Genomic DNA, 17973 nt, shown 5'->3' with positions numbered 1-17973 from the left:
TGACCTCTGCAAGACCTGGTTAAGGAGTGAGCCGTCACTTGAACTTTGTATGGATGTCTGTTTGCTCGCTGGCAAACAAAGATTGCCGAGTCTAGACATTCTTCACTCTTCTCGTTTGTCCAACGAAACCTCGAGCGACGCAAGAGGGATATCGGTGACTTATCGAGAGCTCGAGTGTTCAACGTTCGTCATACGGAAGTACGTGTGATATGGACAGGTTGGTCATGAAAATTATTCACTGAACGAGTAAGGATTGCGTAAAAAAAACTAACGACATTCTGGCTCGCGCAACTGGTTCAAAAGTCGCCACGTGGCTACTTTACTACACCAACGCTATCGGTGTTTTACAGAAACATCACAAGCGGAAAGGGCAAAAAGGCGCGCCTGGCACGGGTGACTCGCTTGAGGGCGGCTTGAGAATGAGGACAGAATGGTTTTTGTAATTGACGATGCCTGGACTGGATATGTATTGTGCAAACAGACATTTGTCACGCCTTTAGCAAACACACAAGGGCACGTTTAAATGCAGCCAAGTGTTAAATTACGACTGGGACAAAAAGCCTCCAACAACATCAAATGAAGAATTAGTGACTGGTTTTTGCCAGGCAAAACCCTGAGAATAAAACCCGAGAGGAAATTTGAAGCCAAACACAGCAGGTTGGCTCTTTACATTTGTAATACAATGGAAATCCATTATTTGAATTTTATTTGAGCATTGCCTATCACCGACCATACGACCTAGAAAATATTCCTCGCTGTTACAACCATTTAAAATGTCGTAAAGTAGGAACGTTTTCGGAAACTTTGTGTTCTTATTCACGGTGCTGATGTCACGAAAGCGATCTCAGTCTTTAGGGTGCGCCAATAACTTGCCAGAATGTATTGCCAATGGGTCTAATAAACAGGTGTGGGGTGGTTAGTCAGTTTAACACGTAAGGCTTCCGCAACCAATATTATTCATAAGTGTGGGGGAGTAACGCCGAGACAGCATGAACCAGCATCGACCCTCCAGCACCAACGCCCCCAATAGAACCCCTCTTCCTAGGGGGTTCCCCTCCTGGCAGAGCCCCCCAATCGAGCCCCCTTCTGATCCCCCAAATCTCAACAGCGGTCGATCGGATGCAGCCACGAGGACACGTGGCCGACCCTTCGGCCTCCTCCCTCCACCCACGAAGTTATCTTACTCGGTGAACCCAGTGGGAAGTTTAGCAATCCCCATTAAGCACGGCCCTTCACACCAACAACACAAACAACCAAGGACACCATCCCCTCTGCTGCAGGGTACATTCTGAACCACAATGTAATTCTACAAGTCACGCACAAACCAAATGACGTAAGATGTAAAAAAAATAATGATGACTATGATGATGATGAATGCCTTTCTATGCTCAGAAACAATCTCCTGTTAAAAATAGACAACTGGCGTGTCAGTTCAGGATCAAGGTAACCCAACCGGTACCTGCTTCCTAGATATACTGTATGTAGTGTTGACGACATTGGTTTCAAATTCAATGTCAACGTTGTTTCTGCTTTGATGAGTATTGCGTGGCTCTCATCTCCTGTTAACCAACTTCAAGGCAGTGGTGGAAAGTCCCCATTTCTATAATGAGAGCCGGTCCATCAAGAAGCAAACGGTGTTGACTTCCCACTGAGTGGCACCAATTTTAACAACTCGTGAAAATGTCGGGCTGAGTTGACCCCCGACCGGAATTTGACCTTCCGATTGTGAGTCGTGCACTTTGACCCGGCCAGTTCCAGTTCCAAAATAAGTGACTCACAAATAAGGGACTGCGGTAAACACCACAGTCCCTGATTTAAAGTGTGTTCAATTTACTGTTCTGTGGCCAGTCACTAAATATAACTTCGGTAAAAAAATATTCTTAGAAACTAGCCATGGGGGAGCAGCAACACAGTGGTTCAAATAGTACATTAAAAACCCAAGCCGGTGACCCGAGATCGATTCTCAGCCATGGCTAACATCAGCGGCAAGTGATAGCCAATGCAGTCTTGGCCTGTAGCACGAATCAGCATGGTGAAATATGGCCAAACCGCACCTTCAATTAGCACGGTTGGTTACGTACGATGCGAAAGTAGTTCAACATACATACAAACAACCTTCATGAGCAATACAGCATGGGGATGGCCTTTGTTTGACATCGGGCTGTAATTTATCTTTATTACTATTATTTGACCAAATCGTCACAAATTGATCAAAGAAAAATGTTTTTGTTTCTCTCATGGTTACACTCTGTGGCTCTAAGTGGCTGCAGGGGTCACATGAACAGATTTCTTTTAAAAACATGCAATTTGAAAGGAATAATTCTCATCAACACAATTAAATGCGTCTCATGAGCATAATAATACATTTTCACTGAAGCACAATAACCTGCCCATTATCGAGTACTTATTTCATGACAAAACAAGGAAATGTTCCACCTGAAGCTTTTTTAATATATATACACACACAACACACCAACAACCTTTGGGAAATGTAACAATTCAGTGGGTGGCGGCAGCGTGAACAAGAACATTTTCCAATGTAAACGCACGAGAGACAGGTGGCAGTTATGGGTAATCATGTGAGCAAGTGTAGAGGCAGTGAAGCTCAGTGTCCCTCTGCATGGAGTGGCTGAATCAATTGCTCTCACAGCCAAAATGACATGATGACAGTGGTGGTTAACAGCGATGGTGATGGTGGTGTCAGTAATTGGTGCGGTAAGGAGGTGTGGGCGCGGTGGTTAGCGCACTGCGCTATGAACCCGGCGACCCGAGCACAGATTCCACCAATGCCCAATGTCAGTGGCAAATATTAGAGCCAGTCATGGACCTTGTCTCGGGTTTGTCATGTAAACAAAACACACCAATTAGTTACAATTATATAATTGGCAAGTTTTATTTATGTGTCAAACCTTGCTGACTGTGTCGGGTGGCGGAGGGTTACGACACATTTATACTTACGCGATCTAACCCAAAAACCTTGATTATTAATAATATTGGTGGCGAAAGCCTACGTGTTAAACTGGAGTGAAGTGTTAACAACAGTACTGGGGACACAAAAGGTGGCCAGACATGGTGTTGGCCACTACCCGCTCGTGTGCCTTGCCAGGCTTCATTAGGGGCTCACTTACTGCACCTGCACCCAACTGTCTGTTAAAGGTCGTAAAGAGGGTCTGTCTTTAATGTCAGTGAGTGATGGCGGAGTTGGTGTTGGTGGTGGTGGCGGTGGCAATGGCGACAGTGGTAGCGGCGTTGTGGTGGTGTTAATGATGGTGATGGTAGCAGTGCTGATGAAGGTGCCAATAATAGTGGAGGCAGCAGTGATGGTGGTGATGATTGTGGCAGTGACGGCGGTGGAGTTGACAGTTGTGGTGTTAGCGATGGTGATGGTAGCAATGCTCGTGATGGTGCCAGTAATAGTGATGGTGCCAGTAAGCGATGGTGGAGACAGCAGTGATGGTCACGATGATTGTGGCCATGGTCGTGGCAGTGACGGCGGTGGAGTTGACAGTTCAGTGAGATTTGGTGGCAATGATGGTGGCAACGGTGGTATCGCCAGTGGGCCATGCTGATGTTGGCAGCGGTGCTGGCGGCGCTCACCTGGCTGGCGGGGAGGCAGAGACGCCACGCGGGAGTTTGTGCAGCTCCAGCTGGCGCTGCCGCATGCTCTCAGTGAGCTCGGGGTTGAGCCTCCATACGAACACGCAGCTGTAGACATGCACGTGTCACTCACCACTCGCTCACTCACTCGCAACGAGAATAATAATGGTAACATTCGGCTGATACATTTGTTTTGGGGCTAGGCCATGCAGTCGTTTGATACTGAAACTCTCTTTATGAACCCCACCCACACCACCCGACAAGACTGTCATGTATATAAAGATAATATCTACACGTGCCAATGCATTGCTCAAATTTTTACCCAATTCAGATTTCCGAATACACTACCTGAAGAAGCTGAAAGCAGTTTGTTTCTGTCATAAAAATTCTTAATCTACCAATGAGAAAGAATTTTATTGGTCAGAATTTGATGAGTGCATTGGCACATACACATAATTTTGTCGTTATAACGACCACCACGTGGCCCAATCCAAAACAAATATGGATCATTGTAATGGCTATAAAAATCTACGTTTCAGAGTTAATGTACAGCTCTCTCAATCCACTGCTGGACGAAGGCATCCGCGTGCCGTGTCAATCATGCAGGATGGATGACACCACACTTTACCACTCTCCTGGTGAACCATTAGTCGCATCAGAACATCAACAGGCCAATGCACCACATCTTCTTCATGAATAGAAAATTTAAGTCACAAGCCACAGTGCGGTTGTGGCCATGAAATCTAAACTATGGTCCATATCGTAACCCACTGTAGTCTGCGCTCCTTCATTGGAGCAGGAACATAGCAAAACCACGCAAAAGCTCTCACCTCATCGTGGATACAAGACCTCGGACATTGGCATTTAGCACCTGAACATATCACTGCCACGGACAAGAATAGAAAACTAGGCTGCTCAGTGTTTGGGTTCGGTCCAGGGAGGCCAAACACCAGTTCAGATATCCACTCACCACGGATGTTAATCGTGACCGGGCATCACCCTGCAAACTGCTGGCCACCTCCCGAAGACGCTCACTCGCATATCACACGTCATCTCCCAACCCCTCACCACCTTCCAACCACGCACCACTTCTTTCACTCAGTACGACTCACCACAGCCCACACGTGTCACTCACCACCTCCCAGCTACCTGTAACTGTCAACACCCATCGCTTGAGACCTTCCAACCACTCAACACTTTCCTCGATCACCGATTACTTTCAAAGCACCTCACACCGCCAAACGCACTTACACTCGCCACCAGCACTCACAACGTGCCAGACTTAATAAGCTACAAGTTTGATTCCCGGCCACGGTTATGGTCAGTGGCTTTTCGTCAGTGGCGAGTGATCTCTGGACACGGTCCTGGGGAACCCCCTTCAAAAAACGGTACTCACTAGAGCGGTGAAAGTATGGAAGAGCAAAAGGCTGTACATTTTCTTGTATATTTGTAATATTGTAATAATTCTAGATTTGAAGCTTTCGTGACTGCAAGGAATCATCTTCTTAGGTTTTTTCGGTAAAGTCACGTAGAAAGTAAAATAAAATAAAAACAAAAATCACGACGTTTCGGAGGCAACACAAGTCTCCGTCATCAGGTGGGACCGTCACAGCCAGATTAGCTGTATCAAGATACAGCTAATCTGGCTGTGACGGTCCCACCTGATGACGGAGACTTGTGTTGCCTCCGAAACGTCGTGATTTTTGTTTTTATTTTATTTTACTTTCTACGTGACTTTATCACGACGTTTCGGAGGCAACACAAGTCTCCGTCATCAGGTGGGACCGTCACAGCCAGATTAGCTGTATCAAGATACAGCTAATCTGGCTGTGACGGTCCCACCTGATGACGGAGACTTGTGTTGCCTCCGAAACGTCGTGATTTTTGTTTTTATTTTATTTTACTTTCTACGTGACTTTACCGAAAAAACCTAAGAAGAAGAAAAAAGAATATTGTAATACATTGAATGTGTACATCAAAATCAATGCCGATGCATGTTAGTTACTAGGTAAAATCCTTAACACCATGCATGCAAACAAAAGTGTTAACGCTGATCTATTACACCTACAATAGTGCTGTTTGTCGCTGACCGCTTGGCATTTTGGGCCTTGGGAACTGTGCTCAGCAACTGTTAAGGAAAAAAAAACTCACCTATCAGCAGAGACGGAGATAAAGTGGCTGCAGTTGTTGCTAAACTTCATTCCAGTAACGATCTCTACAGGGGTCAAATGGCACGCAGAAAAGGTCGTCAGACAGGGCATGACCTTATGAAGGCGAGGTAGCAGGTGCGAGCGACTGTGTGCGCGTGCATGTGGCCGGTTGCGCAATGTCGCCCGCCCACCATCCCGCCGCCTCCTCACCAGAATGTCCGAACATGGTGGCCACACACTCGCCAGTGTAGAAGTCGTAAATTGACAGGTTCTTGTCAGAGGAGCTGGTGGCGATGTACATGCCTGAGGGGTCCATTTGAACCTGCCACGTGCACGCAAGAATGCTATCATTAAACAGCACACAGCCACGCAAAGCAATACAATGATAATATGATTTAAAACTAATTCCAGCCATTCTCAATTAACTGATAGATGAAGGTTCTCCCCCAAATCATGCCCGTCATGTGGGTTTTCACATTACTTCACACAAATCAGTGCGTGTTGGTGCAGGGAGGAGAGGGGATGGCAGGACTGGTTCGGATATCACTTGACACTGACGTTAGCAGTGGCCGGGAATCAAACGCAGGCAACTGGTTTTGCAGTGCAGCGTGCCAACCACTGCACATTACAATACAATTTGTGTCGACGTGTTTTTGTTTGGTTTGAATGCGACCCCATCACTGAAAGATGTGCGCCGCGGGGGAACACTCGTTAGAGGGAGGGGGTGAAGATTACACAGGACTGGAAACTTCCCGACAGGATCATATGCAACAGCATCTCAATATACTGTAGAGAAACTGTGGAAATATTTATTTTATATAAAGAGGCAGTCAATCATTGCCACTTAAAAAAAGAGGACAATAGTCAATAGTCAGATTCCAGCACAGGAGAAGGAGCGACCCCCCTACTGAGCACAGGCCGACTTGGGATTCCAACCAGGGCGGTTGGTAGAGGAAACAGCCGTAAGAGAGTGAGATGAGAAGTACAAGTAGGAGAGTAGAAGATATTCGTAGAAGAGTAGAGCAACGAGAGAAATGAGAGGTAAATGTAATGCAGCCTATTCTTGGTTCTTTCGGTAAAGTCACGTAGAAGGGAAACAATATAATTATTATAATAATAAAACAATAAAATTCTACGTGACTTTACCGAAACAACCAAGAATATGAATCCCTGCAGTCACGAAAGCTTTAAATCAAAATGTAATGCAGCCTATTCAGAATCTTGAAATTGGCGAGGGCAATTATGTGAGTTACTCTAGGTTGCATTAATTGCAAGAGGAGGAATCTGGGGATTGGAGTGGTGTGATCTCGCTTACAGGTACAGGCAAGATGTAGAGTTAGATTGACGCATCCACTTCGATTAATGTTAATTCTTAAGCTCACAGTATAATGCATCGAGCATCGAATTGCTTTGCATAAGAATCAACATTTTTTACTAGTATATGTCGTATGCAATGGGGGTAAACGTTACTCCGGCAGTCAACAGAATAGCTACGTTTCATTGCGATGTTACAAAAACAACTATCAAAGGATTCGCGATCTTGAATGGGACTAATTATTCAGATCGCCATGGGTGAATTGGGAGAAGCCGTGGGGTGACATTCCACATGATCGCAAGCAGTCATGGACGCAAAACAAAGTTGGCGGTTAACCTGGAAATCTGAAAAGTTGATGGATAACCAGGAATTGACAAGGCTTATGGTTAACCACGAAATTCCAAAGGTCAGGAACAAAAAAAATAAATTCAAAATTCGCCGAGCTCATCGTGCATGGTGCAGCAGGAATGCAGCGCTGCGGGTGACATGGCAACGACCGTTCGGACACCGACCTTGATGAGTGTGCCGTCCTCTCCCTGCGAGCCCTTGTAGCACTTCCTCTGCTTGCCGCTGACGATGTTGTAAATCCTGCCACACCGACGCACATGGTGGTAAAACACAGATGCTTCTTGAAATGTAACTGCAATATAACTGTAAATATATTATTATCGTTGTTTACATTAACGGATTTGGGCAAGACATGTCACTAGAAGGGTAAATTGGCCCGTGGTCGAAAATAATAATGGAGCAGCAGCCATGGAATGGAATTAAACCGAAAGCACGTTTACTCATGAGACGGAGCAATTAAATAATTTTGCATGAAGATTGTCGGCAGATTTTAACATCACTAGGATTGTGAGAGGTGGAGGGGGGCTTGGGGAGGCCTTCATCCAGCAGTGGAATGACCATGCTTGATAATGATGATGAAATTCTAAGATGCTAAATTAAAACGCGTCAAGGACTCGTTAAGACAAAAAGGAAACAAAGGACTATGCTTAGGCAAGTTATAAAAGAGGTCAAAAACCATGAACATTTTGTACCATGCTACTCATGTCGGGTTTTAAACACTCCGATGTATAAACGTGGTTCTGTATCTGCTGTTCCATCAAGTCACGGTGGTTATAAACTAAGCTCATAACAATGCCATCTATTCAACTATAAAACGCGATGATCATACTCACAATACATGCATCCAAATGTGCGTGCAAGTATCGATGTTTATTGATACGCATATTTGTTGTATGTAATTGGTTGCCGTGCAGGCCTTCCTCCTGCGGCCACTAGAGGCACTACATGTTAAACGCTAAAAGAAAAATATTCTAACAACCCCCATGCATTATAACAATTTGTAAGGGGGTGGGAGAAGGTGGGGGAGGGGGGTGGTGAATCGATAATAGCAGTTGTTGGAACACAATTTTGATAATCATTTTTTTTTAAATAAAAACACTAGGCCCCCTGGGCTAAACGTCGATCTATGCAGGCGATATGCCCCATGACCATACCGGATGTTCCTGTCCTGGCAGGCAATGGCGGCATACTTCTGGGTGACGTCCACATCCATGTCGTACAGCGTGGTCTTTCCCACCACGTGGTGCTTGCGTGAGAACTGCACTCCATCTGCGGTCTGCAGAGCACACGGACACGGGCCAGATCAGCGACGGGTTCCACGGCAAAACAGCCGTGCTACTGACCAGCAGAGAGCAATAGCAGCAGCGCAGAGGGAAATTTGAAATAACGAAGTCACATTTGTCAATAATTGTATGTAATAGGTGATGTGTTTTGTCAAATGGGCCCTTCTTCACAGCGCATAGAAAGGCCACGAGAGGTGGAGTAAGATAATTGGTTGCATCTGCTATAAATAATCGTATAATTTTTAAGGCACTTCAGGTGCGCTACTTGGATAGAGTTGTGGCGGCACAGTTGCGTTAACCTGGTGGCCCGGGTTCGACTCTAGGCGATGGCTAATATTTAAATTGCGAGCGATATCTGAACTAGTTTTGAGCCCCTCGCCACACTAACCTGAACTTACCAGTGTGGTGAGTTCCGGTAAAAATAACCTCCATAAACAACAACATCGTGGGGGAGGACAGCCTAACAAAGAGCTGTAAATTAAATTATCAAAACGATTCATGATGTACGACGTGAACGCTTATTGTAATTTGTCAAAATAGGCTGATTGTAAGGTTTGACAGTTTAACACGTAGGCTTTCGCAACCAATATTTATCCATAATAGAGCACCTTGGAACGTAAAACGGCAATCATTGCCAAGTCATCAATTCCCAAGGAAGAGCAATACCTGATCAAACCAAGGCCATAAAAACCACCAAGACTTTATGGGCTACCAAAAATTCAAACCTGATGTCCCATTAAGACCCATAGTTAGTACAATAGGCTCTGCCACGTACAAATTAGCACAATACGTAACAAAACAAATACAGCCTTACATCGGTAGGATCTCTTCGTTCATCAAAAACTCTGAACATCTCGTAAATATAATTAAAGATATTAAGCTTAACCCGAATGATATTCTCGTAAGTTTTGATGTGACTTTTCTGTTCACGAGGGTTCCGGTCAACGAGTCAATTAAATTACTCGACACTCCGGTAACGAACAACGGTTTAGCCAAAGACATCCCAAGACGAGCTGAACACTGTCTAAAGAACACCTACTTCTTGTGGCAAGGTGACTTCTATAAACAAAAAGAAGGAGCAGCAATGGGCTCTCCTTTGTTTCCTGTGATAGCGAATTTGTACATGGAAGATTTTAAAACAAAAGCAATAGCTTCAAGCACACTAAAACCATCAGCTTGGTTTAGATATGTGGATGACACATTGGTGGTCTGGCCACACGGCAAAGATATACTGAACGCATTTCTAAATCATCTCAACTCGCAAAATCATCCATCCAGTTCACCATTGAAGTGGAAGCTGACAGAACTCTACCATTTCTGGATATTCTGCTCAGACGGGGTCGAAATGGAAACTACCACAGTGTCTACCGAAAGAAAACGCATACTGACGCCTATCTGAATGGAGTGTCACAACATCACCCTACGCAGAAACCTGCTCTTATCAAGACGCTCATTCATCGAGCTAAGAAAGTGTCAGATAGTGACAGTCTGAGAAATGAAATTCAACATGTTAATGAAGTGCTGCAAGTGAGCGGTTATAATGATGCATAAATCAACAGGGCATTGAATGCCAAAACCAAATCAAATAACACAAGCATTGAAACTGTCCAAGTAATTAAAACGATCAAAATACCGTACATTGTGGGAGTAACTGATAAACTAGCCAGATGTTTGGAAAAACAAAACATCCGAGTCAGATTTGGAACGGTACATAAAATACAGGAATTAATATCTGCTCCAAAAATGTATTACTGAAGCTATCAACAGAAGGTGTGTACAGGATTAACTGCACGTGTGGAAAATGTTATGTTTGGCAAACAGGACGAATGATCAGTAGGAGACTAAAAGAACATCAGAAATATTAAAGTCTCGCAAATACAACTGTCAGCCAACAAGGACCTCAATTGATTTTGATGTTGAAGTTCTGTGCAAAACTTGCTACTCCTGGCCAAGAATAAATTAGAGAATCTATCGAAATTGAAATAAATAAAAATAATTTTAACCATTCGGATAGCTACCGCCTTAGTGCTGCATGGAAGCGAATCATCAAATAATACATTATTTAAATGCATGCCTATGAAGGGCAGCATACTTCAATAGGGATTACCGTTGGTACGGCTATTTTACTACACACAATAGACAGGAAGGACAAGATCAAAGGGCTTGAATAATGCACATGCATAATTTACGTTGACTCAGTAATCCCCCCTCCCCCCCCAACTTTGAGCAAGAGCGCAGAAGCGTGGTCACTACATCTACGCCTCTATATAAGGAACGAAACAGGTGGACTTCTCCACAAATCTGTCTGTCGCCTGATGAAGCTAGTTTTAATTACTGGCGAAACGTCGTACTCCGATTATAAATGTTGTGGCTTGTCTCTCCAACACACCGGTGTGCTGGACTAGCGACGAATTGGCACGTTCTGTTTACGCGACAACCCTTACTAGTTGGCTGTGTCGGGTGGTGGCGGGTTTTAACGACACATTTATATATTTACGCGATCTAACCTAGAAAACCTCTATTATGGATGTAAGCTTTGTTATAAGGGCTATGAAGAGGGGATGCGTAATGAATGTTTGAATGCTGCGGTATGCTGATGTAAAGTCCCATTGTATAAGGTATCTATTCTCAGACTATTCGATGTCATTACCTTTTCAGCGTTGCGAAAGTATATCGACTTGTCACTGCCACAGCTAACAAGCTGCAGCTGGTCTCCAATTCCTACAATTAAAAGAATGCAAATGCAAACATTTTCATGAATTCCGTACAGCTGAAACAGCCAAGCTGTGAAATTGTATGCGTAAAAAATAGCATTCTTAGCATTTTTTAGAAATTGTCTTTTGTCAATAATGTGATTATGACAGACACAAATATTAATTTGGTCACTAATTAAATAAAAATACTTAATTCGTGCAAAACTTAAAATGTAGTACAGTAAGCCATCACTAGAGTTATCGTTAAATTAAATTCATTTATAAGGCACATAAAAAGAGTGATGTCACTTTTCTTGGTCGCCAATTGCATTCGTGCCTATGACCAAATGTCTCTGAATGTGCACAATCACATCAGATCTCCAAAGCCAACCAGGATTGTGTCTGGATCACGTTTGGATGGGTGACCACCGCCACACAAAAAACTGTTATTATAGGCGGCTGCAGAGCTGAGATGTCAGCAGATGGCAATACAGCGCAATGTATAGTTCTTCTATGACCCATTGTCTCTGCTCCTCACCATCAGCAAACTGTGCAGACAAGTGAAGTATGTTTACATTATCTCCATGATCCGCATGGCATGTGGAGGCCCTCATCCAGCAGTGGCTTGACTGTGCATGTATACATGCGAGTATATTCCAATACAGATTCTGCAGAAACCAATGGCACTGTAATGGACAGGCCGTTGTACTCATTACACCATTTCCTGTTGCTGCGTAAACCTATCATTCACCTCCTTTGCCGACGATAATAAAAATGAGACACTCGTTTACATGTAGGCAGCACTCAAACTACACTTTGCAGGTGGAAATGCCAAGAACTCAAGTGAAGCCTGCTGGATGGGTCCTACGTGAATGTCATGATACAGGGGGGGGGGGGCACATCCAAAGGTCTTCTTCACACCCGTAGCCTTTCCACTTTTGACATATATCCTTGCCTATTTACATATTAGTAAAAAAGTCACCCTACATCTGTTTTAATGTTTCTGTAACTTAATTATAATTATACGATTAATAATTATCAGTCTAAAAATTATTTGCTAAACCCGACTGGCACTACAGAAAATTTATCAATTCACAGGGATTTATATTTGTGCAGTATTTTTTATTTTTTTACTTCTCAAGCGACGCAGTTGTTAATTGCACCGATTTCTATTCACTTCATTGCTGTACTTTATAAAATGTTCATTTTGTCATTTCGGTGACCCAGATCGGTCTTGCACACAAGAATGCCCGTGTCTCTGCCTGTTCTCATTTGGTAACGCAAAATCAATTAACACTTTGAACGTCACCGTTGGGTCACGACCAAATGGGATTTACTGTCTCATGCTATTTCACTTCGAAATGGTCTCATAAGCAGACTTGTAAAATCTCCTTCCACAGGCCACCCTCTAACACACAGCGGTATTGGACTGCCTCTGCCAGAGTTCCAAAGCGAACTTGTGTCTCATGACACAATGATGGTGATAACATGAATGTAATAAAACTGCCCAAAAACGACAAATATATATTTTAAACTGAGAGTTATAAATCATAATCCTATTGTCTAAGTTCATAAAATGTTATGAATGTAACCCATTACCCATAACAAAAGGAAATATTGGAGAGAAAAAAAAAAAAACAGAATTTTTTTTTTTAAATCCAACCCCGCGGCAACGCAAACACACGTGAGTGAACACCCCGCATCCGCGCGAGTGAACACCCGCATCTGCGCGATCACATGGCCGTTTCTCGGGGATTATTGTTCCCCGGCGTCGCGTGGCACCATGTGACCCCGCGCGCTTTCAATCGACCCGCACGCCGCCACCGCCGCACCGGAGAACTTGACGGCGGTGACGGCTGACGAGTGCTCGTCCAGTGTCTGCTCCAGGCTGTATCCACGCTCCGCATTCAGAACGTGGATCAGGCGGTCACGGCTCGCCGTCGCCAGCAGCTTCACGCCTGTGCCGTCAGGAGGAGGGGCCGAGAGACACACACGGAGCGACACGGAGGAAGCCGACAGACAGAGATTAATACATTGATCGATTCGGAACGTGCATCAGACGGTCGCGGTATGTGTCATCAGCGGCTTCACGCCTTGGACAATGACGGGAGGAGAGAGAGAGATGCGGTGGGATGGGAGCGGGGAAGACAGGGAGGAAGACGAACAGAGATTAAGATATTGATTGAAATGTGTTTACAAAGACATAATCGTGGACAGTTGGATAGATAGAAAGACGGACAGACACAGATGAGGGACAAAGTGATGGATGGATAGAAAGATTAATAGATTGATTTACAAACAGAGACATTTAGACAAACAGAGGAAGATAGAGAAACCCAACGGACAGAAAGGCAGACAATTGTAGGAAACAGATAATTAAAAGAGACAGAAAAATTAATGCAGAGAAACAGAAGGAGAATCTGACCAGCAGAGACAAACAAGAACACGAAACGTGAATACAGACAGCCAGGCCAATGAACAGAGCAGCAGATTGTCTGTTTATGTGATTGTTGAACATATAGACACAAATAGATCAATGGAGAGAGATAGAGACACAATCCCTTAGGGTTATGGGTTATAAACAAATGTGAACACAAAGACACACACAGCGCCAGACCAATGGACCGAAGGATAATTAATAAAAAAATAAATATACATGAAAAGATGGGACATGCACACAAGACAGAGGCACGCAACGAAACAGACAAATATGAAGACGAACACAGCAAGGGAGAGATAATGCCAGACACATGGGAGAGGCAATAAAATTAAAACGCATCTAATCTTATGCATATAATCTTACACTACGAGCTTAGACAGCGTTATTTGTGGAGTACATTTTACATCGTTAACTATTTTTACACTCGAGCCCTCATTCCATTTTGCCCACGATGCAAAATCATTGTTCCAGGCACAGTCTACTGCAAACTGTGCTTCACTTTATAGCAGATGGTTTGTTGTGTTTTGTGCGTGGCTGTGAATGGTGAGCGTGTCCCCCCTCGATTATCATCATTATGACCATTAATGCCTATGACCAAAACACACTAAATGTGTCCGATATCGGAGGGTCTCAGAAGCTAAACAGGTTAGAGCTTGCTGCTTAGTAATTGCATGGGTGACCACCACCGCGACTTGCTAGGTGTTCCAGGTGTCCCACCGCAAGGTGAGGCCAGGAGATGGCAGTGCTGAGTGTCAATGGGCCAGTGCAGAAATTGGTACCACCTAAGGCAGCAAAACGTTAGTTGTATTTATTTGTCAAATACAAGTGAATTACTTTATAACCTACTCGTTTCAAAAGGTCCTCACATCATTCACCGTTTTTGGCCACAGAGATATTGGAACTGCCAAAAAGGCAATTCTCTGGTCTGGGCTCATGAATGATTAATGGAATTGGCCAAACATCCCAATGCAGGATCACTCCTGAAAAAAAAGTATTGAGATTCAGGGAGGCTTTCGTGGGTAAATAATTACCATTACTATTGTTTGTAAATGATTCATAGAAGATAAATACAAGTCTCTGAGCACTACAAATACATTTTTGTAAAGCGCTCAGTGTGCCATTGAATAAAAATGTTAAATATGAAGTAAACATAAATCACACGGACTCAAAAATCAGTAATGCGGTATTGACCGAAACGTAAACATTCAGAAAATAACTTCGCAGTATCACATCATCAATGTATCCATTCATCATCCAGTATCGATGATGAATTAGGTAATATCATAAGTGATATGCCGACCTGAAGAAACGAGTCCGTGTTTACGTGTCTGCATGTGTGCACGCACACAGAGTGTATTTTCAATGTTATTTTAACATTCGTACAGTATTTTATCAACAGATTGTGGCATGCTCGATAACTGGTTTCCACTACCTTTGTTTGCGTAACCTCCCCAACTGTACCTTCACGAAACATGAAACTGTCTAGGTAGATTATTAATTCATGGAAGACTTACTCCAGGCATCGTTATTTTTAGGAACACATTACTATGATTGTTAGTGTGCAGTGGCCTGCATCTAGCAGTGGAATCACAAAGGGCTGAAAGATGTTGTTATTATCAGACAATATCTTCTTGGTTCTTTCGGTAAAGTCACGTAGAAGGGAAATAATAAAATAATAAAAATAAAACATAATAAAAAACATAATAAAATCATTCTCACGACGTTTCGGCCACAACACAAGCAGCCGTCCCTCAAGTGAAGAACAGGTCTGTCGGACGTTGTCTTTCCGCAGACCTGTTCTTCCCCTGAGGACGGCTGCTTGCGTTGTGGCCGAAACGTGGTGAAAATTATTTTATTATGTTTTATTTTTATTATTTTATTATTTCCCTTCTACGTGACTTTACCGAAAGAACAAAGAAGATGAATCCCTATACAGTTACAAAAGCTTTAAATCGAAATTTATCAGACAATACTCAAGCACTGCCGTGTCACTCACCGGTATCAGGGGTGGAATACTCCAGGCACATGACCTCCGTCTCGTGGGCTTCGATCTTCATCTGCTCCGCCAGAAAGTGAAGGTCATAGATCCTGCATTGACAAGGGAAGCGTAACCCTCAATATCAGACATGTTGCGACAATTTAACACGTAAGGCTTTCGCAACCAATATTATCCATAGCTCTTTTTTTGGGTTAGATCGTATACATATAAACGTTGTTGTTGAACCCGCCACTATCCAACATGGCCAAATAGTAAGGTTTATCACGTAAACAGACATGCCAATTCGTGACTAGTTCAGCACACCGGTGTGTTTGTAGAGGTAAAACCTTACTAATTGGCCGTGTCGGGTGATGGCAGGTTTAACGACACATTTATATTTACACGATCTAACACAAAAAAAAACCTCTTATGGATGTCGCAACAAGACTTGGTTTGAATCAACTAAATAAATATATGCAGTACTTTGTAATTGTATCACAAATTAATTATTAGGCATGTAGTGATTTACTAGGAGCGATGATGGGTGGTGGTCGAGACAAACATTGGGTGGTAGCCAGAAATCAACTCATGTGCAGGAGCTAGAAGGATTATTGCAGCGCAAGACCGTAGCGAGATGACAGCGGCTTGGGAAGGTCTTTGTCTAACAGTGGATAGATCATGGCTGACAAGAATGACTAAAAACAGCCCACACACCTTTCCCATGATCAATTCAACGATCAATTATTTTTTCACTCATTTGTATCGTCTAATGTTTTTGTCTTGTTCTATTATACATTTTAATTAAAAATACCAATTTACATGTACAACAGTAAGCTTGTATCTTGAGCACAATAATCTATTTTAATGGACGAATCATTAAACGCCTCTAAATAATACTGCTAATACTGTTACTAAGGGAACCGTGTGAATTGATGAAAATACTACAAAGTTTGTATTTAAAGAGCATCTCAAAGTCATTACAGCTTATACAGCGCCAATCATAAAATCTCAAGGCTATTTAATGTGACCGCATATGAACACAGAGTGCACAACGTAGGATCAGACTCATGCAATCATGGTAAAGAAAAGGAGCCTCTTTGTGGCATGGGGAGGCTGGGAACAAGCTGTGAACAGGAAAAATATGCCAGCACTGTGAAGCTTGCCCGTCACAGTGCAGAACAACCTGGCTGGGAGATGAAGGAGGAAAATCTTAAAGCCTACACTGGAACAGGGACAGAAAGGGAAGGGAGACAGTGGAGTTCACAGCCAAAGGGAGCGTTTTCTGTAACTCTCACGGTCCAATAAAGCATCACTTCTGTATCAACTACAAGGAGCTCTGTTGACATGTGTTGGCTGCTGCAGCTCAACAAAATAGAACAGCCACCACGGAGGGGAAAACAAGCTGTCATGAATGACTGAGCCTTCCAGGACAGAAAGCAAATAAAACATGAGCCGGACAGACAGGAGATGCCTCCCCCCACCCCCTCTCTCGTGATGTGTGGAGCACTGTGCCATAGGATGTCAATAGCTCCAGACAGCGTGAAATACACTTTTTGTAAAATATGGAATCAGAGCTGCCTCAGTACAAAAGTGCACACGGGAAGAATATGGGTTCCAGAGAGAGGCACAGAAAGAGACATCCAGAGACACGGAGGGACAGAAAAACAGAGAAACAGACACAGAAATGGACAAAGACACAGACATGTAGACAGACAGACGGACATACACAGAACGACAAATACAGAGATACAAACTCTCGAACAGAGGTATGCAGAGAAATACAAAGACACGCAGAGAAGTTTCAGAACACGTGGCCCTCTAAGCAGACACAGAGAGAAACATCCCTTAACACATTTTTGGGGCAAGTGCTGTTTGCGAGCACCTGTGATGGCCAGTACAGCACACGAGGAGGTGGTTACAGCAAACACCACGGCCACCCGCCTCTATCTCCCCAGTGTAAATGTTGACACATCATACCAGGTACTAATTTGAGGCCGAGTCGACCTAGAGGAGACCCACGAACGGTTAAGATAATCTTCACTGATGTTGGTCATGAGCGCAAAATCAAACTCGGGTCGCTAGGTTCGTAGCAGAGTGCCCTAACCGCAACCGCACAAGCACCACACAACAACAACAACCGCCATTCGCCACTAAGTGGCGGTGACGTCA

The 17973-nt window shown here is 43.7% G+C and overlaps 1 protein-coding gene across 3 annotated transcripts in view; it reads right to left on the bottom strand.

Annotated features, from left to right (window-relative positions):
• LOC144729729 (mitogen-activated protein kinase-binding protein 1-like) overlaps positions 1–17973 on the bottom strand; it is a 77907-nt gene that overhangs the window by 27526 nt on the left and 32408 nt on the right. For all 3 annotated transcript variants that reach the window (XM_078610174.1, XM_078610175.1, XM_078610176.1), the window contains exons 12-19: positions 15823–15914; positions 13219–13344; positions 11344–11414; positions 8565–8686; positions 7575–7650; positions 5958–6069; positions 5749–5812; positions 3598–3705 (exon numbers count right to left, since the gene is read on the bottom strand). In XM_078610174.1, the coding sequence (XP_078466300.1) occupies positions 3598–3705; positions 5749–5812; positions 5958–6069; positions 7575–7650; positions 8565–8686; positions 11344–11414; positions 13219–13344; positions 15823–15914 (771 nt within the window). The remainder of the gene's footprint in view (positions 1–3597; positions 3706–5748; positions 5813–5957; positions 6070–7574; positions 7651–8564; positions 8687–11343; positions 11415–13218; positions 13345–15822; positions 15915–17973) is intronic.

This window comes from Lampetra planeri, chromosome 33 (assembly GCF_965212315.1).
Source record: "Lampetra planeri chromosome 33, kcLamPlan1.2.h2, whole genome shotgun sequence".
Taxonomy (NCBI): Eukaryota; Metazoa; Chordata; class Hyperoartia; order Petromyzontiformes; family Petromyzontidae; genus Lampetra; species Lampetra planeri.
The sequence above is the reverse complement of the archived record's forward strand: the minus strand, read 5'-3'. Positions and strand labels throughout refer to the sequence as shown.